At 36.7% G+C, this 26,311-nt stretch overlaps 1 protein-coding gene across 1 annotated transcript; it reads left to right on the forward strand.

The window, feature by feature from the left end:
- Positions 1-246: 246 nt before the first annotated feature.
- On the forward strand, positions 247-26,035 carry LOC113069180 (cadherin-2-like; the record flags this gene model as incomplete). Its single annotated transcript, XM_026242196.1, has 6 exons — positions 247-402; positions 7,394-7,538; positions 15,675-15,846; positions 22,783-22,972; positions 24,008-24,151; positions 25,895-26,035. Coding segments are annotated over 6 exons (948 nt in total), but the record flags the coding sequence as incomplete, so codon positions are not given.
- Positions 26,036-26,311: the final 276 nt, after the last annotated feature.

Consider the following 26,311-nt stretch of genomic DNA (forward strand, 5'->3'; position numbering starts at 1 on the left):
TGAATGATCATATTAATTGAAAGTTTAACGATATTTGTAAGCAATTTAATTTACATGAAGTAATGATCTGTTAATCATTAGGTAATGTTTAATATGTTTATTAGTAAACATTGACAAACACATTATCCCATGTTCCTAGACATGTGAATATATGATATGGTAAGCATTATATGATGTTGTTAATGATTTATTAAATTAAACTGCTAACCATGAAGGTTTCTTACTCATTGTGTCAATTTATTTCAGATTCGATCGGACCAGGACAAAGAGATTGAGATCCGGTACAGTATAACAGGAGCCGGAGCAGACCAGCCTCCCAATGACGTCTACATCATTGATCCTATGACAGGGAAAATGTCTGTCACTAAACCTTTGGACAGAGAGGAGAGAGCCTCCTACCACGTAAGTGCACCTCTTTCCAGAGTTGGCTCGAGAAGTTCATTTTTGCCATATTCAGATGCTACTTAAAGTGGAACTGGCCTCAACCCATTTAAGAAACATGCTCCAGTTTGCAAGAATTTATGGCCTTTTGCCAGTTGGAATAAAACTAGAACTTAACTGTGTGTTATATAGTATATATACAGTGGGGCTCGAAAGTTTGGGCACCCCTTGCAGAATCTGTGAAAATATGAGTAATTTTCAAAAAATAAGAGAGATCATACTAAATGCATGTTATTTTTCATTTAGTACTGTCCTGAGTAAGATATTGTACATAAAAGATATAAACATTTAGTCCACAAGACAAAAAAATTGCTGAAATTATTAAAATAACCCCACTCAAAAGTTTGGGAACCCTTGGTTCTTAATACTGTGTTCTGTTACCTGATGATCCTCGACTGTCTTTCTGTTTTGTGATGGTTGTGCATGAGTCTCTTGTTTTTTCTGAACAGTTAAACTGAGCAGCGTTCTTCAGAAAAATACTTTTTTTTTCCATTTAGTTCTGCCCTTCGTAAGCAACAGAAAATACTTGTATGTTTCCCGGTACACAAAGTTTTCACCCCCCAGCTCTTAATGCATCTTGTTTCCTTCTGGAGCATCAGTGAATGTTTGAATCTTTTTAAATGGTTGTGTTTGAGTCCCTCAAATGTCCTCAGTGTGATAAGATGCATCTCAAAATCATAAAGTCACTGCTGGAAAGGGTTCAAATATGCAAAGATGCTGGAAAACTGAAGAATCTGCAGGACCTTAAAGATTTTTCTGAAGAACGCTGCAATTTTTTTGTCATGTGGACTAAATGTTAATATCTTTTATGTACAATATCTTACTCAGGACAGTACTAAATAAAATATAACATGCATTTAGTATGATCTCTCTTTATTTTTTAAAAAATTACTCGTATTTTCACAGATTCTGCAAGGGGTGCCCAAACTTTCGAGCCCCACTGTATATGCAGTGATCCTAAAAAGTGTTTGGTTTCTTAAGCCACTTTTAAAAATGTATGAATGACTTATAGAGAGAAATAGCATTTATTTTTATTTTTTTTTATTATTATTTTTATTTTTTTTAAGAGTTGAACGTTCTTGTCATATCTGTGAACATTTTTAAGTGTGTGTGTGGGTTATGTCATACTTAAAGTTGCCTGAATTTCATTGAATCACAAAATATTAAAACCTATGCAAAAATATTCAATATAAATAATAATACATTCATATAATTTTTTGTGCATGAAGTCAGTTCCTTTAACACTCCTCTTCTTTTGAATATCATTAATATCATTAATATTAATATCCTTTGCCTTCATTTTGAACTATATATTTCATAATATTTGGAAACCTAACAAATGTCAGTTTGTGAAAAGTTTTGATTTAAAATTGTGCTTGTGCTCTATAGATGATAAAAATGAATAACTTTCGTTTTGACACTTCATGAAATGCAAACACATTTTGGCTTAAGTGTCTTAAATTAATATATAAACTATTTAAAAAAAACTGTTTTTAATAAATATTAATATCTCTTTCTCTGGCTGTTCAGGGCAACTTCTAACAAAGGCCTACAAACCTCGAGATCTGACTTGATTGCAAACCTGATTGAAAACAAGAGCAGTTGCTTTGTTAGCCTTTTTCGATTTCAAAGACAAAGCTGCAGACTTCATAAACCTGCTTGTTGAGCAAAGTTTGCGGACATCTTAAGATTCATACTTTACTGTGCAATTAAGTCTATTCAAACTGCTTTCAATGCATTAAAAACAAAAAGTTTCGGACCTGCCGGCTGGCATTGCTTGTGCTTTTTTATTTTGTTTTTGTTCCAGTATTCTGTTTATGTGGCTCTTTTCCTTATGAATAATGTGAAGATGAAAAGCTAGAGACAAAGAAAAGAATCGCTTTGACACGTCAGGGTTTTTTTTTTTCAGTTAGTCAAACTGTCAATTAGACAAAGGTTCAGTAGCAGCGTGCAGATGAGAGAGGGAGAAAAAGGGAAGGAAATAGTCTGGAAAAGAAGTGTTGATGTCATAAGTGATGAGTATGCAACTCCCAATGCTTTAACTCAACTGGGGGATCAAATCAAACAGCGACCCTGCCCCCTTATGTTTCTGCCTGTCACCCCACCTCTGTCACAAGCGGGCTGCCAGCAAGCCACATCTTCCCCAGACTGTCATTCACTCAGGCGCTCCTAACACAACACACTGCTTTTGATTCTCACTGTTGTTCCTTACAATTAGAACTGCCACTTTATCTCTTTAGCTCTTTCACAGGAAGTGTCAATAGGCCCTTAGTATATATTTAGATTGGCTATAAAATGAGGTCTTCTCTGTTTGCAGCTCCTACTTTTGACTTATGGCTGTTTTTCTCTCTCACTCCGTCTCTTTTCTCTTAACTCTTCGGTCCATTGAGCAGTAGATGATGTGGCACTGTGTGTCTACCTATCAGTCTAAATTATGGCTAGGCTTGTCTCACCAGATGTGTGTGTTTGTGTGTAAGTGTGTGTCTGCATATCTGAATAAGTCAGCACCCATGGTGGTTAAGTTAGCTCGATGTGTGTGTGTGTGTGTGTGTGTGTGTGTGTGTGTGTGTGTGTGTGTGTGTGTGCGCGTGTGTGCGCGCGCATATATTTTCTAAACATAGTGAGCTGCCTATGGAGGCATTGTACTATAGGCTGTCCCAAAAGGTAGGTAACTTAATTATGCTGTCGCTTAAGATACGTCATTCAGGTCAGAATCAAAGGTGACACTGCATAAATCCTCTGTGGAGAACGCAATCCCAGAATGCATTGCAACAATCTTATTTATATATACAGTCAAGTTTTGAAAGTAACTAATTACGTTACTTAGTTAATTGTTATGGAAAGTAATGCATTACATTACTTTTGCGTTACCTTCGCATTAGTTTTTAAATATGAGCAGGGCTTAATTGTTCTGAATATAAGTTGTTCTATTTATAGCAAATGTAAAAGCCCTCTGACACTAAAAAGTGTAATAAACCTCAGGCTCAAGGAAAAGCAAATTCACGTCTGGACGGTAGAACACAGGAGAGGAAGGTTCAACACTCTTCAGCAATTAAAAAAACAAAACAAAAAAACAATGAAGCACGATTGTTAGTTTATCTAAAGTAATTTTTGCTTATTAGTATGGTTGAACTGGCTGTCAAAGGACAGCAGCAAAGACATACGTTAATAAAATGGGATTAGATACATTTTTGTTATTGATGAATACTAAGTCTGCTTGTAATGCGTTACTCCAATCACTGTATGTGTGTGTGTGTGTGTGTGTGTGTGTGTGTGTGTGTGTATATATATATATATATATATATATATATATATATATACATAAAAATTCTAACTTAATGTATGCTACCGGTCAAAAACTATGCAGTCTTCAGTGTCACATGATCTTTCAAATATCATTCTATGCTGATTTAGTGTTCAATTTTTATGAATTATTATTGGTGCTCAATTATTAATCATGGTTATTATTATCAATGTTGAAAACAGTTTTTGCTGCTTTTTATTTTTCTGATATTTTACCAGCTTTTTTGATGAATATAAACTTCAAAAGAACAGTTCGCTTAATCTTTTGATCATTATAAATTAATTATTGGCAGTTTTGATTAATTGAATGTATCTTTCATTAATAAAAAATACCGTTTTTAATGGTAATGTATCATGGTTTACACAAATATATAATATATAATAATATATTAATTAAAAAAAAGTTATTTTAAATTGTAATATTTTTTCACATTATTACAGTCATCAAATAAATGCAACCTTGGTGTTTTTAAGAAACTTCTTACACATTTAAAAATAATAATAAATTCAAAACATTTTACTGATAGTGTGTCTGTATTTGTGTATATTGTTGTCGTTATTATTATTATTAATAATTATGCATAATTTATAATTACATATGTTAATACGTATAATTAAACATTTATGATTATCTAAAATATCCTTTGTTTGCTCTGTTTGCTCTTGATTGATTGATTGATTGATTGATTTGTGTATGTTTTGTATATGTATCTTGTTTTTTGTTTTTTTACATAAAAAAATAAGAAAAATGTAGGAAGTGAGACAACTCTGTAGGTTTCAATAAGCAGCAGACCTCATGTGTATCATTCTGTGTATGTGTGTAAGTGCATGTTTACAGTGAGATAGACACTGCCTGCAGTTAGTGAGTCAGGACGATAGGCGTTTGAACACTGATAAGGTTAAGTGGCCCCTCTGGTCTGGTGCAGCGGTTAGCTTTTGCAGCCCCTCTGTTACTCATCATAGTACGAATATCCATATGACTCCTCATATCTGATATCTGCTCACATTTTGCACTCTTAACTCTGGATCGTCTAGATGTCTCAGTTTTACACTCAAGGCTTTTGATGTAATGTATGAGGAGTTTGATTCAGTTAGAGCCTTCTTAAGTAGAATGCAGTGTTTTTTTTATCAGCACATCACAATTGGTGTTTTCAATGCTGCAATTGAACGCAGTCATGAATATATTACAAGGACAATCGCCCTGGAGCAACCTGAGTTTAACAATGGTGATGGCTCATATTTAACAACAGTTGTGTTTAACAATGGCGATGACTCCCTCATCACAGAAACCAAACCAGCAACTGGCTATTTAAAGTTGAGCTTTAAGTCAAAATGAAATTAAAATTAACTAGATTTAACTTCATAATACACATTTGTGGTCTTTATATTTAATAAATGTAATCTTAAAGATATTTTGTTTGTTTGTTTGTTTGTTTTAAACAATGTATGTTTCCATTTTAAAGGTATTAACATTTTGGTCACACTTTATTTTAAGATCCAATTTTCACTATTAAAAAACAATCATTTTTGCTTCAATAAACTCCTAATTTGCAGCTTATTAATAGTTAGAAAGTTGTTGAGTTTAGGTATTTGGTAGGACTAGGGATGTAGAATATGGTCACGCACAATAATACTGACTAATAAATAGCTAATATGTTAATAATAGGCATGCTAATAAGCAACTAGTGGAACTGGTCCCTATACCAAAAGTGTTACCAATTTTATAAAGTCTATTGTGCTCACCAAGGCTGCATTTATATAATCAAGAAAAACAGTACTATTTTGAAATATCATTCCAATGTTTTCTGTTTTAATACAATTTAAAATTTTATTTATTCCTGTTATGTCAAAGATGAATTAGTCTTGAAATATACTATTTTTTTTTTACTCTCTATACTGTCTCAAAAAGTGGTCAGAGGTTGGTTTTCTTTCTTTGTATGTGTTGGCTGTGTTGCCTTTAATTGACACGATTGTGAAAAAGTGGCAGGAATGTGCAGGATCAGATCTCCAACAATTCAGACTCTTTAAACATTATGGAAGTATAGATTTTTAATGCAGTTTCATGTTGACATAAACCACTGCAGCTCTTGGATTTTTGATGAGCTTGGAATTTAGATTTGCGTTTGTTAAACCTACACAACAAAAATATGACTGCATTGTGAATAAATTCACTTTTAAGTCCTTCTCAAGGTTTCTCCATGATTGGCTCAGAACTGTTAAAACCTGTAAACCACAAACTCAGGCATCTCATTAAACAAGAACAGTTGTTTTCATTCACAGTATTGATTGTGTTTTATTTAAAAGTGAGTCTAATGACTGCTTTGATAATATTAATGAAAATGATGAAAAGGTTATGTGGGGGTACATTAGGAAAAAATGGCGAATTTGCTGCAGGCATGACACTGACCATCTAGCTCTCTCCGAGTTTCCAGTAGTTTTTCTTCACTGCCCACAAGTCTGCCACCACTAGAGTGTGTTGCAGAATTTAAAAGCTGATGGCTTTGACACAGTGGCAAGAAAAGTAAATAAACAAAGGGGATAAAGAACTACAGTAGAGGAGGATTCTCTGTTTCTCTCTCAGTGTCGCTCTGTCTCTGTCTAGCGTTTCGGTTCTGTCAGCTAGCATGTTAATAATGCCATTAAGCCACACATTTGCAGTCCGCACGCTCTCATGGGTCGACAGATCAAATATGCAGTGTCTCAGCCACTAACAACAGACAATCTCACACATATCTACAAGCTCACACACACACCGCCGCCTCACCAACCCATACAGAATGCTAAGCACAGCAGCTGAGGAAACAGATTTTCCTGTTGTGCCTCTTTATTTATTTGTTTGCTTGACAGTTAGTTTTGCCCTGCACAACAAAAACCTGTCGTCTCGGGTGATATTAAATGAGAGCTTTTGGCGGCAGGTGTCGTATTACCGCAGAAATGCATATAGAATCTGGATATTCCCGTGTATATCGTATAGAGCAATGCAACCCTCTTATTTGGGATGTAATTCCGGGGAGGGATTTTAGGATAATAGTTTTATTTAGTGCGTGCGCATGTAATTCTGTAGTGAATAAATTCAAAGAAGAGAATTTGGAGTTAATCCAGCCTTAAACCTTTCCTCTATCCCTCTCTCTTTCGCTCTCAGGCTTTTTCTTGTGCTATCTCTTGCTCTTTTGTTTCTCGTTCCCCCCTCCCTTATCCCATCTCCCGTGGGAATGTTCTATCTCTAAAAAAACTATTTTATTTTTAAGGGAATGTTTATCTGAATTAAAGAAAGCTTTATCTTGCCTCACACACTTTTTTTGGAGATCTAACCAAAATAGCCTTTTCATTCTTTTTCTTTTTTTTTCTGAAGCTAAACTCCAACTTACACTCTGTTCCTCTGGAAGTCCTCTCTGAATAATAACTCATGGATTTCAGATAGGAACAACGCAATGCCTTCCCACCGGATCCCGTATCTAACATATGAAATATGAATGCAATTTCCATTTGGTGCGTCCGCTGAGCACACAGAGATCTATAAAGCTTCTGAGTTTCTTAAAGCTGATTTAATATCAGCGCTGTGCTTTCCACTGAAGCATCGGCAGAGGTGAAGTTATGTGTGAATTATGAATTGTTAATTAATGTGCCTTTATTGTCCTCTCATCCACAGCTTAGAGCTCATGCAGTGGATATTAATGGGAACCAAATGGAGCCTCCTATTGATCTGTACATTTATGTCATTGACATGAATGACAACAGACCCGAGTTTAAGAACCAGGTCTACAACGGATCAGTTGCCGAAATGTCCAAACCAGGTATGTGTCCACAATAAAGATCATGCTGATGATTATGCTGTGATGATGTGTTTAGTTTATCATTTTATTTTATATGCCATTAAAGAAAAGCATGAGTTAATCATGAATTAACGTAATGGTGATGTCATGATTAGTAATAATACTAGTGGCTATATTGGTGCATCACAATTCTGGTGATGAAAATGACTGAAAACATCGTCACCAGTGTATGACATAACTAATTTCATTATTAGGACCTTTGTGCGCAGGTATATTATACCATATATATTATTATTTGTTAGCAATATTCTTCTGTTATTATTTGTTAATTATTTTGTATTATGATGTGCAATTGTACATTCAGATAGTTTTATTTATTAATTGTTTCAGATTTGATTTTTTTTAAATTATTTATTTATTAATTGATGTTTAGAAATAATAATAATAATTATTATTATTATGAGAATGACTATTTTTAGATTGTTATTAGAATAATTCATTAAAATATATTGATTTGATTGATATTTACATTTTAATAATAGCATTATTGATATTATTATTATTGTTGTTGTTGTTTGTTTTTTTTTTACTTACACATTTTTGCATAGGAATATTCTACCATATTGTATCTTTTTTATATTATATTTAATTTTATAAATACATGCACACAAATACATTATATAGATACGTACATACTTTTATTAATTAATTTATTATTTATTATTCTTTTCTTTTTCTTTTCTTTTTTTTCTTTTTTGCACTAATAATATGAAGAACGGTATTATTTCCATATACTTCTTCCATTATTTATTATTATTTCCACATACTTCTTAATGTCACACAGAGGTCACCTAAATGCATTTATACAGAATCACAATCAGAAAAAATAATATTAATTTAAAAAAAGAAAATGATGCATGCTCAGAATGTTGAATATGGATTTAGGTGCACAGCAGTTAATAAACAAGATGTGTGCAGATTTTTGAAGTTTGTATTATGCATCAGATTTTTATTGTAGTAAAATAAGACAAACAAGGGAATCTTACAGTATGTTTTCCCTGGATGATTTATTGAATAGCCCATGTGAATCGGCCCTTTCTGTGAATGCTTCTCTTTCTCTTTGAACTGGGATTCCCAAACACAGGTTCACTTTCTTTCTTTATTCTCCACCTCTTCGGGGTGTAAGCCGTCAGAGTCGAGTCACTGAGCAGCCAAAGTGTAGATTGTGTCAGATTGTGTCCAACTTCTGTAATGTTACGGCTCAGAAATCTTGCCTCGGAGGACAAAACTTTACTCTTTATTTTGTTGAGCTCTCCTCACAGACAAACTTGATTCTCAAGGGAATTCATAAACAAAGAGAGAAAAAAAAGAACGGCGCAATATTTTCTGTTTCCCTTCAGTAGAGCGTGGGTCTACTCCACGCCAAACAAGCTCTGTAAATTATCCATGGAAAACGGACACGATACAGGCTGTTCCATTATCCTTCTGCTGTTCATGCTGACATCCTTCATTTTTCACGTGCATTAAAAACATGAAGTTCTCATGAAGCCGAGCTAAACCCGGGTCCAGGCTCTCATGAGACCGAAGTTAATCTCATTGCTTTGTAAATGGCAATGCCAATATTAACCGTTGATCTTCCCCGATCACAAGGATTCAACCACAGCAGATGTTTTGTATATTTTAAACATGAACATTGAAGGAACATGTTTATCAGTTTAACTCACCAAGGGAGGCTTAGACCAAACAGATGCTCATATCAGAGTGTCTCTGAAGTATTACAGCGGATTTTCCATCAGCTTCTGCACTACAGGCCACGTTCAAAGAGGAGCATGCAGGGAAGTGTCCTTATCGTCAGCTGCAGATGTATGTGAACTTATCAGATCAATTCAACAGAGGGATCCTTCTTTAAATGATACATTACTGATTTCATTGCCAACAAAATATCTATTTGGAGGTGTAGACACATAGAGTAATTAAATTGTGTTCGTTGCTGCCTAAACACAAGTAATCACCCAATTACTGCACATTTAGAAGACTGATCCAATTTAAGTTTAATCCAATTCGGCTGTGATTCAGACCTGCATCAAATTAAACTCTTTAGTGTGAATCCAGAAATGTTTTCCCCTCATAATTGTTGATTTATTGGCTTGACTGAAAACAATACAATAAGTAAAGTAATAATATTTTGTTCTTCCTGTCAGGGTCAATTCAGCATTGATTTTCCCTAAAAGATGTCCTGGAACTCATTTTTACTTAAAACTTCTTTATTTAAGTTCAATTTAAAGTGTATCCTATTTAATTTCTTATTGCATATTTCTGTCTTATTTTGAAAGATTAATTTCAAAATTGGGGTGTAGTTTGTGGGGGTGTGTTTTGTGACATATCAGGACACAGCTCTGTATAATGACATGGGTATGACACAGGTATTACAAGGAGAGGGTGACTTATGAGGACATAAGCCATGTCCCCATTTGTCAAAAGGATTACAAACATGTATATATATATATATATATATATATATATATATTAGGGGTGTAACGGTTCACAAAATTCACGGTTCGGTTCGATACGATTCACTGATGTCACGGTTCGGTTCGTTACGGTTCGGTACGTTTTAGATACAGCAAAAAGAAAAAAATTGGCTACAAAGTATGTTTTTTGTTTTTTTTACATTGAACAATGATGGAGCTATTCTTTACCCATCTTCTATGGTGTTTTCTTAGCAGCATACTGTATAAAACAAAAACAGCTCCTTATAAAAAAAAAATGAAAATGTTATATTATTGTAGTAGTTATGAACAAATACAAAGATGTAACTTTTTATATGGAACTCTATAACTCTTTATATTGAGTGTGTTTTTACTCAATTGGTTCTCTATAGGGCTTATGTTTTTTAGAACAAAGCAGGAATTACGGTCTGGCTGAAATGGGCTCATGAAGGAATATTGTAACGGGGCTAAATTACATTAAGAATGTTCTTAAAACCTGCGTTTTCCACTACAGAGTAAGGCGCTCGCTCACTCAGTACGCGCTGAAGGCTCGTTGGAAAATGGCTAAAGGGTCTTTCACACAGGACGCGATATGCACGGCGCTGGACCCTGGGCTCAGCGTTGCCCTTCAGATACCACGCGATTTGCGCTGCACTATGCCAAGAGCAAAGTAGGTGGAGTTTTTAAAACTGCCCGTGCATACGTTCTATTTATAACAGTTCTTCTATCTAATAACGTGCAGGCCTGTTAATTGAATCGTACTGCTCAGGAAATTCCGACACAGTACAGTACTAGTCCATTTTGATTACCGTACTTGTTTGGATGCCCCGATCGATTGGTAAAGTGCACCCAAACACCAGACCTGTTGGTTATTGGAGGATCTTCTATTTGTTGTCTGTTAAACGCATTGGCCATTTTGCAATGAGCCTTCAGCGCGTACTGAGTGAACGAGCGCCTGACTGAGTAGCCTAACATAAACATATAAGCTGGTGTTTTTTTTTTTCTTGTTCGGGGGTGTCAGGGGCGTTGCCTGTTACGTCGTTTGGGTTATTGGGCTACCTTGTTGAACGCATATCATTATATTTCACAATTTTTAATTTATTTTCCAAATATAATTAATTAGTCCAACGAACCGTTCGGTACATAATGCGTACCGCGTACCGAACCGAAAGCCTCGTACCGAACGGTTCAATACGAATACGCGTATCGTTACACCCCTAATATATATATATATATATATATATATATATATATATATATATATATATATATATATATATATATATATATATATACACACAGTGCTTTACAAGTTGTCTTCTTTTAATTATTTGATTAGAACTACATTGAATTATAATAGTAAAATGTGTTTGGATCAGATAAATTGATATTGCAGACTCCACATTTTTATTACAGTAAAAATGGGTGCAGCCATCTGTAAATTATATGGGTCTAACTTCTGGTCTCATCCACGTCCAGCTATTTATATCTGTACAAAACAGTTAGTTTTGCTACTTGATATTGGAAATTGGTGTGCCTTACTATATTATTTGAATGTATTTCCTTAATTATGAACACATTAATTTGTAGTGCCAATAGTTGTACCATTTACAATTACATTAACATTTAATAATTTAGCAGACGCTTTTATCCAAAGCGATTTACAAATGAGAACAATAAAAGCAATCAGATCAACAAGAGAATAACAACAGTATACAAGTGTCATGACAAGTCTCAGTTAGTCTAGCACAGAACACGTAGGCAGGTGTTTTAATTTTATTTATTTTTTTTTGTAAGAATTTACTGCACTTTGGTATTCTTCTCATTATTTCGCTGTAGTGGCTAATGTAGCAGAAGTCTCGCCCATAGGTTTACTTCCACGTTGAAGTAAAAGGTGGATAGATTTTGTATAAAGCTAAGTATTCTTTGAGGAGAAAGAGAATATTAACAATTCAGACTAACTAACTAACTAAAAGTAGTCTTTATAAAGAGTTTCTTTCTTCTTATCCAGAAACAGTCTATGAAGCAGTTAAGGCAGCTTTACACTTCTCACATTCTTAAAGAAGTGTCTCAAAATGTTCTTATACTTTCCACAATAAGTAATCCTAATTTTCACTTTTTTCCATGTATAAAAATTGCATGCCAAAAATTCAGCTGCACCACCCAATGGACAGTGTTTAGAAACAGAACTGCTGTAGCCAATTATCTTTTAAAATAATCGTTTCTCTTCTCTCTTTTGTCCTGCCATCTTCAAACTATTCTCTGTTGTTTTGCATTTTACTGGCCTAAAATTTCAACACTGATCCTGCCTCGTTTTTTAGTCAGATGTATCCTTGTTTACTTGGCTTTCTGTTCTTTTGCAAGGGGATATTTTTGCTGTCTGTTGCAGAGAAAAACAAGCCACAGCATAGAAAATTCTGTTTTCACACTTCCAGCTCACACGGCCGATAAGGAAATTTGCTAACAGTGGACGATAGGACGCTACTCAACACACAGCCTCAGACAGCTGACCATGGGGGTTAATTAGGCCCTGACGTCCATGCATGGGAGAGGAGAAGAGAGGGGAAAAGAGAGCGCTGAGAGGAGAGAGGAATGTTTCAATCAGTTTAATGGACTTAAAGTAGGCGTCTGCCTCTGGCTCTTTTTTGCAGGAAAAGTCATTTGCCTCTTCATAGTCCTCAAAGGACTCCATATGGCTACGGCCCTGACAAAACAGATTTGCTTTGAAAGCCTCACCGTGAGGGTGGCGTGAGACAGTGCTGAGTGTAATCTGCAGTGGAAAACGGAGTGATAACAGCTTGGAGGACTAGTTTAGTCTGGCTAGCAGCTTGTCTCGGATGGACAGCCAAGTATAGAGAGCTTTTATGTTGTATTTTCAATGTAAGCACTTTGGGATCTAGCCATAGCGCAAGCAAATGAAAATTGGGACTAAGTGGCGGCAAGATGCATTTGCGTGTTCCAGTCTGTCTTCAAACGGCGGGTGATTCGAAAGGAGACGTCGTTTTCAAGCGTGCCGGCACTGCAAGGGTCGGTTTCCATTCTCAGGCTGGTTATGTTAAACTTGTTAAAACTAATGACTCCCCAATTTCTTATATACCTGTGAAAGAGAGAGTCTCCCGACCGGCACGTGTCTAATGAAAGGAGGAATTTTGAGCTTCAGTGGTTTAAGTCGAAAAGCAATTACAGCATTGAATTAGTTTTCAAATTAAAAAGCAATTGAAAAGGCCTAGGGGTTAACTGTTTCCTGCGCGGTCATCTCTCTCACTTTTACACATAAAGAGCATTTAATCCCGTTACAGAATGGCACTCATTGAAAATTGAAGGCGACAGAGTTGACATGCAACTCTTTTGTCTTCTTCATCCCTCCACATGTGCTTGCTGGTTGTTCAAAAATGTATGTAGCCCTATCAGAAGAGGGCCTAATTGTTTTTCTTCTCCCTTCGCTCATTTCTTCCTTTTCCTCTTTCTCATGGGGCATAGTGACAGATTCTGCTCTGAAACTTAATGAACTTTGAAATAGAACTCTCAGCCACAATTATCCCCTCGTAGGTGTGTTTTTTTCACGAAATGATGGCACTATCTCAAAATTACGGCGAGGCCGGAGAAACCCACAAACGTGTGAGGTCTCGCGTGTGGCTGGACATGCGGCCGCCCCCCTCGGAGCCACTTTCTGGGTCGCCGTGGCCATTAATATTAAATGACAGAAGTGACAGGAACACGGGAGCGACAGAATGACATTAACACAGAATGACAGGGTGACATTTTGCCAACGTCGCAAGGAGGTTTATCCTCCGTTTCTCTATTTGGAGGCCCTTAATTGCTCACTCACATTTGAGATGGTGTGAGACAAGCTCTCAGAAATCGATAAACATGTTTTGGGGACTAAAGGCCATATGGGCCCCCACCAGCGCCATTCTGATGCCTCGTATTCAGACAAACACATTTCACACGCACGCAGACCCAGTCTCAAAATGCTGTTTTTAAACACGCAACTTTGAACTAATAGAGGCATGAAAATGGGCTTTTAAAGGTGGCAAACTGTTTTTGATTGTGATTTATTTTGGTTTAGCCATTTTCCCCCCTTGGCTATGACTTTGAAATGTTAAGTGTAAAAATTATTTGTCCTATCATAGTTAATCATTTAAAACTTTTATTACTCTGACTGAAATGGTTTGCATTTTGGCTATTAGATAGCTTTAAATATTTCAAGTATTTCAAAATTAAAATGTTAATAATACGTTAACGCAAACTAATTTTAACAGCACAAATTTTATTGACATATGATTAATGCGGTATGCAATTTCTGTTTAACCCTGTTGCTTAGCCCATAGTTGGAGAAACGGAGATGCACAGTGCTGCCAACTTAGCGGCTCTGTCACTAGATTAAGCAACTTAAAAAATAAATAAATAAAAAACCTTCTAGCAACAATACATTATACATAATTGGACAAACCTTATTTAGTTTCTAAGACTCGCTGGTACTGCTGCACGAGTGTGAGGTTTTGCATCTGCTCAGTTCAGTGGCTGAGAGGAGCAGCACTTTCAGTTAAAATTGGTATTATGTTGCTTCTCTAATTTTACATTCATATAAATCCAAAATCTCAGCACTGCTATGGTCTTTATCTTATGAGTATTGGATTTCATCAGACGATGGCTCAATTATAAATCAGGATGTTTGTGGATATTAACATCTTGGAAGGAAGAGTTACTGTATATGTATTCTTAATGTGGCACGTTTCAGTCACTTCTTCATATTAATTAGATTGTCTTACACCAGAAACAGTAAAATATGAAAGCAGCTTTAGTGAGAATTTAGCTGGATCAAAATACAGTATGTAGGCACAACAAAAGTTAAAAAATAAATAATACATGTACATTGTGCATGTTCAGAAGTGAGCTGCCCTGTCATGTAAACAGAACGTAAACAGTCTTTGTAAGTACATTGCTCAGTGCAAAGAAAGAGAAGTAATGGGAACCTGGTATTTATATGTTCTTTTTTCATTTGTCTAATAGACATGAACAAGTTATGTGAAAAACATCTATGACCTTTGAAACATGTCTTGTCGTCATGCTATACTTTGACTGGTTTTACACATAATAAACATAAATTTGCATAAAACATCCACATTTGTCCATGTCCATGTTGATAAGAGTATTATTTAAGGTATATTTAGAGCAGATAAAAATGTGTGATTAAGTTGCGATTAATCATGAGTTAACTCTTCATGATGCATTTTTATCTAAAAAAAATACTTATGAAAAACTAATAAACTAATTACAGAATTTTTAACATATATTTTATAAATCATTTTCGTTTTGACTTTAACAGTGCCGGCACAGCTATAGCAGGACTGGGGAATAAGGAAATGACAGAAGCAGACAGACCCTCATTACAGAGCAGATTATATATGGAGAGCAGAATCAGAAATGAAGAAGATGAGACAGCTTAGGTGCGAAAGACCCCGGGATCAGATGTGACGTTTGGACATTGCTCTGACACAGGGAGCAGCACAAAAAGTTTGATTTCTCTGATCAAATAGTCACTGTTTGTGTGTGTTTGTTCTTAGCGACTCGGACAAACAAGCCCAGCTGCTTTGTGACAGAAATGGAGCAATTATGCATGCATTAGTGTTTTGATTCACGCTTGTTTACCTCTCTTCCTCTGCAGGCACTTCTGTAATGCAGGTAACGGCCTTTGACGCCGACGACAGCACCACGGCAAACGGGCTGGTGCACTATCGCATCCTGAGCCAGACGCCACACATCCCCATTCCCAACATGTTTACTATTAACGGAGCCACAGGAGAGATCAGCACCATCGCTACCGCATCGACAGAGAGGTCAGCCACGTCTCGTACATGTTAAAACAAGTGTGCTTCCAAGAAAGTGCTGCTGTCTGATTTTCTTTCAAAGAACTGTTGATAAATGTGTAATGTGTTTGGAGTGTAATGGGTCTGAGTGTACGAGCATATGTGCTTGCCATTCCATGAAGAGTGTTTTTCTCAACCTCTCTCCTACGTTAGATTATAATTAGTTCTCAGCTATGGTTTGTCTGAGCATATTGGTGTGGATGGTTTCCTTTGAGCAACATTGTGAAGAGACATTCTTGCACTGTAACAAACAGCGCTTTTAGAATCAACTTAATGATCAGCCTGTCCTTTGAGCTGTCTGTGACCTTTTCAAGTGAAGAGCAGCTATCTGCCCTCCCAGAACACCCCATCAGAGCAACAGCCACAGCTTCAATGACTAGCATGCTCAGAATACTGCAGAAATCATGGCTGAATTTGAGAGTATCTGTCTTGTGTAGTTTTGTAGGTAACAAGCAGTGCATTCCAATTCATTATTTATAGAGAAACTGTAGTAAAAACTGTTTCTGATCAAGAATTTTCGTATTCTTTTTTAGGGCTTATATTACACACAAACCCACCAAAAATGTGGTTTTACAGAAGAGGTAATAATAACAGTTTTCTATTAATATATTAAAATGCTAAAAAATAAACAAAACAAATCAAGATATAAACCTAAGTGGTATTTCTTGCTAAAACCTAAGTGGTATTTCTTGCTATCTTTTAGAATTGATGAATTAATGTAATATATTAAATTAATTAACCGCATTGCTTAATAAGGTAAATAAGTAAACGTTTGGAAACAAGCAGCTTTAACATATTACAGCAGAAATACTGGAAATATCTTGGCGTATCTTTTGAATATTTTGTTCTACAACAGGGGCCTTTGATTCAAAAATCGGAGAAGCACTAGTCTAATGTTGTTTTGAACCACATTGATTATTTAGATAGAACAGTTCCTCAGACAGGTTTGGAGGATGATGCTACCCAAAAAACAAAAACCTTTCACAAACCTCAAAAACAAAAAAAAGGCACCTGATTTATTTCATGTTGAAATGAAGTATGTGCATGATTCCCAGGGTAGTGTTTACAGGATTTCTCATGCTCAGTGAAGGTGTGTGAATTGGGATTCTGCCTCTGAATCATTTCTGGGATTTTCTAGCTTGTCTAGCAGAGATATGTACATGCTCTGGAGTCTTGTTATACTTATTATTCCAACCCCACCTAGAATTAATTCAGCTAATCATTGGGGTCTTCTTAGTGTCTGCTTTAGAATGCAGTTGACTTCATTTTTAATACATGCATGCACTCACATACCCACACAAATGAACTCTATGGATCATGGGAACAGCTTTCCCATAACTCATGAGCCTGACCCTTCCCACCAGACGTGTTCCCCTCTTTAACCTCTTCATTAATCCCTCTCTCTATCACACAACTGCTTCTTTCTTGAACACACACATGCACACACTCTCACAAACACAAGCACACACACAGTTGTGTGCTCCTCCTTAACCTCCCTCTGCTCCACTAATGAGCAGGGTCACTCAGAGGTCCATTCAATTTATCCCAGAATGCTTAAGCGGACCTGCAGGGAAGTCTTTCAACTTCCCCTTTATCTCTCCATCCTACGTGATCCCTTGCTTTCTCACCACAGATTCCGATCCCATTCTCATTAGCATCATATTAAAATAGAAATTAAAAAAATGTCTAGTTGTAGTAACTGGAGACTGTTCTGCCTCTTCATTATTAATTATGTGACAAATAGTGCTGTTGCTCAAGTATAATTGATGATGATGATGAGGAGGACGACGATTATTATCATCATCATCATCATTATAGTAGCTATTATCAGTTATACTTTAGTGCCAAGATTTGTTATTTAAATAAACAGTTATTTAATAATAATAATAATAATAATAACTGTATTATCATAAATCACACTATAGATTTGGATCTATTTGTCATGTTATTGATATTTTTTATAATGATGATTTTAAATAATTGAAACCATTTGTTCTAACAAATTGTTATTAAATTACTTATTAAACTTATTAAACAGTGTAAATCGCTGCTGGTGGCCTTCAAATAAGCTACTTTGTGGTCATTGCGGTGATTTTTCAGTTGCTTAGGGGGTTTTGGCACTAGAGTTCTGTTAGAGCCGTCATCATTATTCCTTTGGCATCTTGTTTCACTTGGCACATAAAGTTCTCTACCCTTCATGCCACGTTAGATGACGTTAGCTGTCATCTCAGGATTTTCTATTTTTCTGTGACAAGTTATCATAAGTCTATACCTGGAGCAGTGACTCCTGCTAATCCAGTGACTAAGACAGACTGGCTGAGAGTCTCTACAGGAGCATGAATGTGGGTCGTGGTACCTACTGCAGGCGGGTAATCTGTCCTCCTCTCAGGGCCAGAGCGCGACCCTCATTAATCTAACGCAGTGATTGCGCTCTCTTCCACCTGTGCACTCCAATTAGAACTAGGACACACTTATGTGTTTACAAAGCCTCATCGCAAATGGAACATTTGGAAGTTTTTCAACACCACATTCTCTGTCGGGCAAGATGTTGATGGATGAGACTGAAAGGAATAGTTCACCCAAAAATGAAAAGTCTGTCATAATTTACTCACCGTCGTGTTGTTCCAAACCTGTATGACTTTCTGTCTTCCATGACACACAAAAGGAGATGTTGGAGTGTGTCCAGGCTTCTGTTATCCATACAGAGATAGTGGATGGTGATTTATTCTGACAAGCTCCTAAAAAGTATCTCCTTTTGTTTTTCAGGACGAGTAAATTATGACGACATGTCATTAGATCTGTGTACTATATATCTTTAAATAAACACTGCTGTTCAGAAATAAATAAAAAAAATGGGGGGGGGGAGGCGGAAGCACCAACAGAAGTGTTTTATATAGTTTTATTCAAGTATGCATAATTTAATCAAAAGTGACAGTAAAGACATATATAATGATATAAAAGACTCCTATTTCAAATTAATGCAGTAAGTTTGAAACTACTGATTAAAGGATCGTGAAAAATGTATCAAGGTTTCAACAAAAATATTAAGCAGCACAAATGTTTACAACATCAGTAATAAAAAAAAATCTTATTTTTTTTCCAACTAAGCATTTTAAAATCATATCTGAAGGATCATGAGAAACAAGACTACAAATTCCGCTTTGCCATCACATGAATATTTTGTTTTTTATTAAATATATTCAAATATAAAACATTTATTTGAAATTAAAGCAGTGGAAGTGGAGTGAATGTACAGTGTTCACGCTCACCTTCAGTATCACGACTGATCTGAGACCCTTGAACAAGGCACCAAACCCCCAACTGCTCCCTGGGTGCCACAGAGACAAATTCCGAGTTATGGGCCACCATTACTTGGCTACACGTCACTTCACTTCAATTAACATAACCACTTAAAATAAAAAATTGGCATTGCTGTTTACTCCACTTAGTGTTCTGACCGGAGTGCTTACATGAATATGCTCCTTCTGAACTTCCAGTGTTTTACCCAGCGGGGAGTACATGCGAGACGGACAGCTGTCTACACACACATATACACATCATAACATTTGCCTCTCTGCATATCCTTCACATACACATTTTCTCATCAGGAGCATAATCCTCCTTCATCAGTACCTGTCGTCTAATTGGAATATTTATGCAGTAATTAGTGGGTTGAAGAAGCCTGGAGCAGTCGCTTGCATTGGTGGGAGTTCACATTGACTTTAATTTCACACACGTCTGATCAGGTCTGAATACCAATACCCTCTCACACCGAGACCCCATCACCTCCACACACCTCTTAACCTGCTCGCCATCACCTGTCTGATTACAGCAGCTAACAAGCAGCCCCTCTCCCCATCTTTTTGCGCTGCATGCCTTTTACTACAACTGTCATCTCATCTTATGCCCCTCATGGCAAATACGTCAATCTTATGCACTTTACAACCAGCCATCCCCATTTCTGTCATTTTTATCCTCTCCTCTTTTCCCTTTAATAGCACCGCATGAATCTATAATATCAGACAGAAATTAAATGAAATTGGATATGTGTATTTTTTACGAGTTTAGAAAAGACCGATTTCTGAAGAGAGGAGTTCAAATGAATCATTCATTCCTCCTCATGTCATTCCAAACCATTGATTTTTTTTTTGTTTGTTGGTGAACCACGAAAGGAGACATTTGGAAGAATGTTCACATTTCTCATTTCTGCCACAATAAAAGCGTTTGGAGACCACAGACTGTCAGGCTCCAAAATGACAAAAAGCATTCACTAAAATAAACACTTGGGGCTAGTTTTAGTAAATAGGGCAAATTAGCGTTAGAGTACAATTGCATAAAAGCACAGATGGGGGTAGAAAATTCTGCGGGGGAATTACTGACAATGATTTACTGATCGCACGTTAAAAGAACAGAGACACAGCCAGATTATTTCCATAATGACCAGCGAGCAGCGCTAGTTCCGCCTGCTTTAAGACTTGCTTTTTTGGGTGGGCAATATAGTGCCCCCCCACAAGACCGAGGGGGGCCCCACTCCCTACATTACACTAGGCACAGAGTCAGCTAAGGACAGCCTTGTTTATGGTATTTGTCATTGACTACTCTGCTCCCTTCGATATCTGCATCGGCTTTTAAAATATCGGTCCACCACTAGAAAGAGCAGCTTGGACAATCTGTTATAAACAACATCTTTTGTGTTTTAGAAAAGATGGTCAGTCATGAAGACATGAAGATAAGCTAATAATGATCCCTTTAAATCCCATGGTGCTTTTCAACCAAATGTAGCATAAATGTTCATTTCATTTATCTTATTGATGTATCATAGTGTTTGGTCATGGGTTTGAATCACATAAAATCAAAGTGCTTAAAAGTTCTGCAGTGGCAGTGCTGTGTCTTTGTCTATGTGTGAGTTAAAAGCCCTGCATGTCTGTCTGTGCAGCTCTGTGAATCTGTTCGAGCCAGATTGTCCAGGCTGTTGCTTTTCATTACCTGTCTCTTGTCTCTGCCAGAGGCCATGTGGTCTGTGCGCGCGAGTGTGTGTGTGCGTTTGTCTTGTTGTGTCAGGTCTAGGTTAGAACGTGTCCACTCTGCCACGCCTGATTAGGGAATCGATCGGTGTGAAGTACACGTGTGTGTGTCCCAGTCATTCCCAGATGATCAGAAGCTTCCTGCATGTGCGAGATGAGGAGAATCATAACTTCTGGTTGCACTCTCTCCACTATCATCTCCTCCACCATCACTTTCCTCCTCTCCTTCCCCTTATCACCTCTCCTATTCCCCTCCTCTCCCGAGTGAACGAGCAAGGTGTCTGGGAAAAGTGAGGTCAGGGCCCGTTGGGCTGTGAAATGCTCCTCATAACAGTTGACTCAAGCATGTGAGAGTCTCTTTGGGTGAAAACTCGCCTCTCTCTGGATCTGCTCTCAAGTCGCCAAGATTCTGCCAGTTGTCCTGAGGTGTAATCGTTTTACACTCCCTCCAGGACTGGAAATGTGTTTAAGTTCGTCTCTTAGAGTCACATTCTCCATCCCCGCAGCCAGCGCTGTATGAAAAGTGTGTGAAATTAATTACACACTGATTTGTTTCTCTTGTTCTCTGCAGAGCATAACCAGAGGAGACAGTATTGATATTTCATTATGGTGTTAATAAAGGTCAGCCGCTATTGAGTTCTCATTAATAGAGCCGAACTGGGCAATATTAACGAGAAGACGCAGGTTTTAATGACTCTCAGTGTGTGTCCGCAGTACTCTTTGGTTCTTTAAGTGCTTTAAAACTGTGAGCTCTCCTCTGAGGAGTCCCTGACCTGCCTCTTAAATGCAGCTACCTGAGGGGAGAGGGAAATATGGATGGGTAGACAGAAAGATTCTGAAAGACCTGTCCAGTCAGTCAGTTAATTAACAAACGGTTTTTGAATGAAGATTCCCGCTAAGGAAACTGGTTTCAGACAGGCTTCCAGGCATCATAAGGTCACGTCCATTGAGCTAGAACAAATGCAAGTGAGCTTTATAACCAAATGAATATGTATTGACTACAATGCATATTTACCATTAGAAATGGAATCAGAAGTTGAAAAATAGACATTTATGAATTAGTTTACATCCACCAACAGCTGAATATCAGAGAATTGTCAGTTATTAAAAAGGATACATGCTACTCTCAACCTTTATATTTATATATATATATATATATATATATATATATATATATATATATATATATATATATAATATATATATATATATATATAAATTCAACAAGGATACATTAAAGGGATAGTTCATCCCAAAATGAAAAATGACTTACCCTTATTACAAACCTATAAGACCTTTGTTTATCTTTGGAACACATATTAAGATATCAAATCCAAGAATCGGAGTAAGGACATTATTAAAATACTTGTTCAAATAAGGGTTGAACAACTGATGTCACATGGACTATTTCCACAATGTCTATACTAGTCTGGGCCTGGGATCGTTTCAGTGCACAGCGACAATGCATTTTTGGTTAAACTATCCCTATAAATTGATTGAAAGTGGCAATAAAGACATTTAATATTGATAATATTATTTAACCATATTGGCATCAAAACTATAGTATTTTTTCTTGTGAAGGAATACACACATGTATGAATTTGGCTTTATAAGGCAGCATAATTATGCTGCGTAAGTAGGCAGCTCTGAGCCAGAGAGGCATTTCTCATGTTTAGTTATGGTTAAATTGATATCCCATAGCCAGTCATCTGCTAAAACAAAAGGAAGCAAAGTAAAACCATCTCCAGCAAGCTCTTGCGAGGGTATTTGTTGCTTCACAGCAGCAGTCAGACATCTCCCTCCAAGACACCCGTCCCCAGACTGGTCTCAGTGGAAGGCTGACTTGTCCTTGACTCCCCCCACTTCCTGTCTGCAACAACAGAAGTCTTTCGGCCAACCGGATTAATACGGCTGGAGCTGAAAGAGGCAGAGGAGAGGCTTTGGCTCAGGCTCAGCTCTCTGTTTCCTCCCAGTGTGGACTAACTGAGTTAGGTTCACCCGAGCATGGACAGGGCACAGTTTCAGATCTGTACCCAAAGGAACATTGGCCATGCAACAACAAACACTTCGATGTGTGTGTGCGCGCATGTTTCTATCCATCTGTTGCCCTCGCAACCCCTGCTTTTCATCCGTGTTACAAACAGGCTGGTTCATGTCAGTTGATGAAGAGTTGTTTTGCGGACTGATTATCTGTGTGTGTATGAGTGTGGGTGTGTGTCTTTCCATAAATAGTGAGCGACAAAGTATCAAAGCAAGCAATGCTCACTGTAGCCTCTTGTCCTAATTAACAGAAAAGCCTGCATGCAAGCAGACAGACAGACGTATCCACAGACAAACACAAAGAGCCGCCATTTCCCAAATATACACAGTCTTAAGTCTTTGTAAGATGGCTTTGTTCAGGCTTACATGCCAAACTTCTGGAACGCTCGGCTGTTCCATCACCAAAAAACGGATGAATAAAGTTTGTAGTCATACTATAGGGAAAACACTTTTTGTACATGGCACTTGGGAGCAGTGTTGTTATTGTTTAACAAAAGCTAAGACTATTCAAATTTGTTTTTGTTTGTCAAAAAATAAAGAAAAATATAATAATTTGAAACTATATAAATTTTCTTTTTTAAAATGACAAAAGCACAAAATTAAATCTGAAAATATAACACAAAAGCTATTTGAAAATGTTATTGAACACTGTAAAACTATATAAATAATTCTAAAATAACACTGATTTGGAGTATAGTATATATTTAGCTTTATTTCCAGGTCCATTAGCGAAAACAAAGAAATAGAAAAGTACAATACACTGTGTACACACTGTATATATTACACTATATTATATTATTTTGAAATAACGTAATAATCAGTCAAAAACTATTTTCATTCTACCATATGTTTTCATTTCTGTAAAGTCATTCCAAAAGTGAAATTAACTATTTATTTTTATGTCGGGAAAAATAAAGAGATAAAAGGGAATCATTTGTTCAAACATCATTAAATAGATTTTAGTTTTAATTCCAAAACTGTATAAAATCTGTGGAAAATCCTTATGGTAATTCCTGATTTATGTGTGATGTGTTGATTAAAATGGACATGTTCTGTGTTGTTTCAAGAAAGTGTCTCAGTACACCATTATAGTCCAGGCCACCGATATGGAGGGCAGCCTGAACTTCGGCCTGTCCAACACCGCCACGGCCCTCATTAGCATCGCTGACATCAACGATAACCCTCCGGAGCCTGGACTCAAAAACAGTGGAGTAACCCTATAATTCACAGAGAGCGGTTTACCATATAATGTGTTTTAATATATACGTAGACAACAGTTTAACATATCATAGGTGTTGATATGTTTGATGATTGAAAATCAACTATATTTCATTCCACACTGAAAAGTTTATTTAAAAAAATATTGTTGTGTAGGTAAAAAAACGATCTAGATATTACCACACTTCCCTAGATGATTGATTACATGAATAATTGAAAGCATTTTTTTATTACAAGTTTTCTGAAATGTTATGTTTAAATCTGAGCGTTGTATCTAATTAAATATGGACTAATTTACATATTTTTCAGAAAAGAAATCTGAGCACTGAATAGAGCCAGATTCAAAATTCTTATTTAATCATGTTGACAGATTTTTACAGAGGGGATTTTGGAAATCTTCTAGGAATTTAATTTTGTTAAAAAAAAAAAAAAAAAAAAACATTTATAAACAAAACTCTGAATGCAAATATAAATAGGAATAAAATTGTCAAATTTGCTGCAGGCAAGTTCTGCTGAAGTTCTACACATAACACAGAAACAGTCTTTAAAGGTATGTATTAAAATTGATTCTACAGACACAAATATATAAAGGTCAATAAAATAAACATCCCACTAGTCTGAAACATTTATGAAAGCCAAACAGCTTTTAACCCAAAAACTCAAAACTGACCAATGCTTTAGAAAACGTTTTTCCTGTAATGTCTTGCCCATAGGATTATTTTACCCAATACTTGTATTTGTATGCTTATAAGAATAAGCATACAAATACATCAAATTCTATATTAAATATTGTAAGCTGGATATTCATTTGAATAGCACTGATAGTTGCTGCTCATGTAGAGTGTTCCAGATCAGTATGTCAGAGCTGCCAGGACGGTTAGGATTAGGTTTTGGAGAAGAGCTCTGCTTGTTTGGACGCATTCGCTCCCCTCATTACCTCGATTTCAGAATTTGTACAGTGTCTTGATACTGCTTTAATTCACACAATACTGTCTGACAGCTGGAGGAACTACTGGAGCTGTGAAACAAAGAGAGATTCACTAAGAGCAATGAATTCTGGGAGGTGATGAGGGAAGAGATGGAATGAAATGGAGGGTGTAGGGAATGAGAGAGATGTGTGATCAGGTGCTCTTTCTCTCTCTCTCTCTCTCTCTCTCTCTCTCCTGTCCCAGTGCCAGTTCTGCCCCTCAGGTGACTGTAGTTTCTCTTCAGGCATCTGGCTTGAATCCCCTCTCATCCACTCCTTTTTTTCTCCTTTCACCTTCCGTACATCCTCCATCTCCTGTTTTCTTTATCTCTGTATCTCTACAGCTCTTTTCCCACATTTACCAGTGTTTGTTTCTGTCAGCCTTCATCTCTGTCTCTCCTTCCTTCTTCGCTTAGCCATTTATCTCCTTCCCTCGATCCTTCGCTCTGGCTTTCGTTATCTCTCTCTCTCCCCGTTTCCATTTATTTCCCGCTATCTGCCATCCCTCTTTTATCGCTCTCTCACAGCGCTCATCTCTGGTGCCCTTGCGTTCTCTCTCTCATTAAGTAATATCCCCGGGCCTCTGCCACACCGTCTGATGCTGAAGCATTCTGAATTATTTTGCACATTTTTTCTACCTGTAATATTTATTTGAAGGCCAAACGATAGTTAGGGAATCAGTATGACATCTATCATCTGGCATCAGAAGGTCTTGCTCTTCATTTTAATTGGTGTCATTTTTATTCTCAAATGTGTTTTTGAGGACCAGATGCTTGTGGACAGGTCTGACAGGGGTATAGACGCCCATAGTGGAAGCCTCAAGGGTTTACAGGGTGAAGTCAAAGATTCTCCTTGGGTCATGACCCAGATGTGCTTGTCACGGGTCATGACCATGAAATGGTCCATGTAAAGATGTAACCAAATGCTTATTGTCAAATTTTTTACTCATTGAAACATGTAACCAAAACTTTTATTTATTTTCAATTTTTTTTAGCATACTTGCATATTAAAAGCAACTTACACATACAATTCACTGCAGTTTTAAGCTGAAATAAACACTAGTCAAACACCAACAACTTTTAATCCAGCTCAAAGACTTTTTATGTCATATTTGCTTTTTTTTTTGGTTAGGTTTGGAGAGAGTTTAGTGTAGGTGGTGCGTTATTAGTGCAACTTTTAGTGCAAC

The sequence above is a fragment of the Carassius auratus genome, unplaced genomic scaffold, assembly GCF_003368295.1.
Source record: "Carassius auratus strain Wakin unplaced genomic scaffold, ASM336829v1 scaf_tig00000880, whole genome shotgun sequence".
Classification (NCBI taxonomy): domain Eukaryota; kingdom Metazoa; phylum Chordata; class Actinopteri; order Cypriniformes; family Cyprinidae; genus Carassius; species Carassius auratus.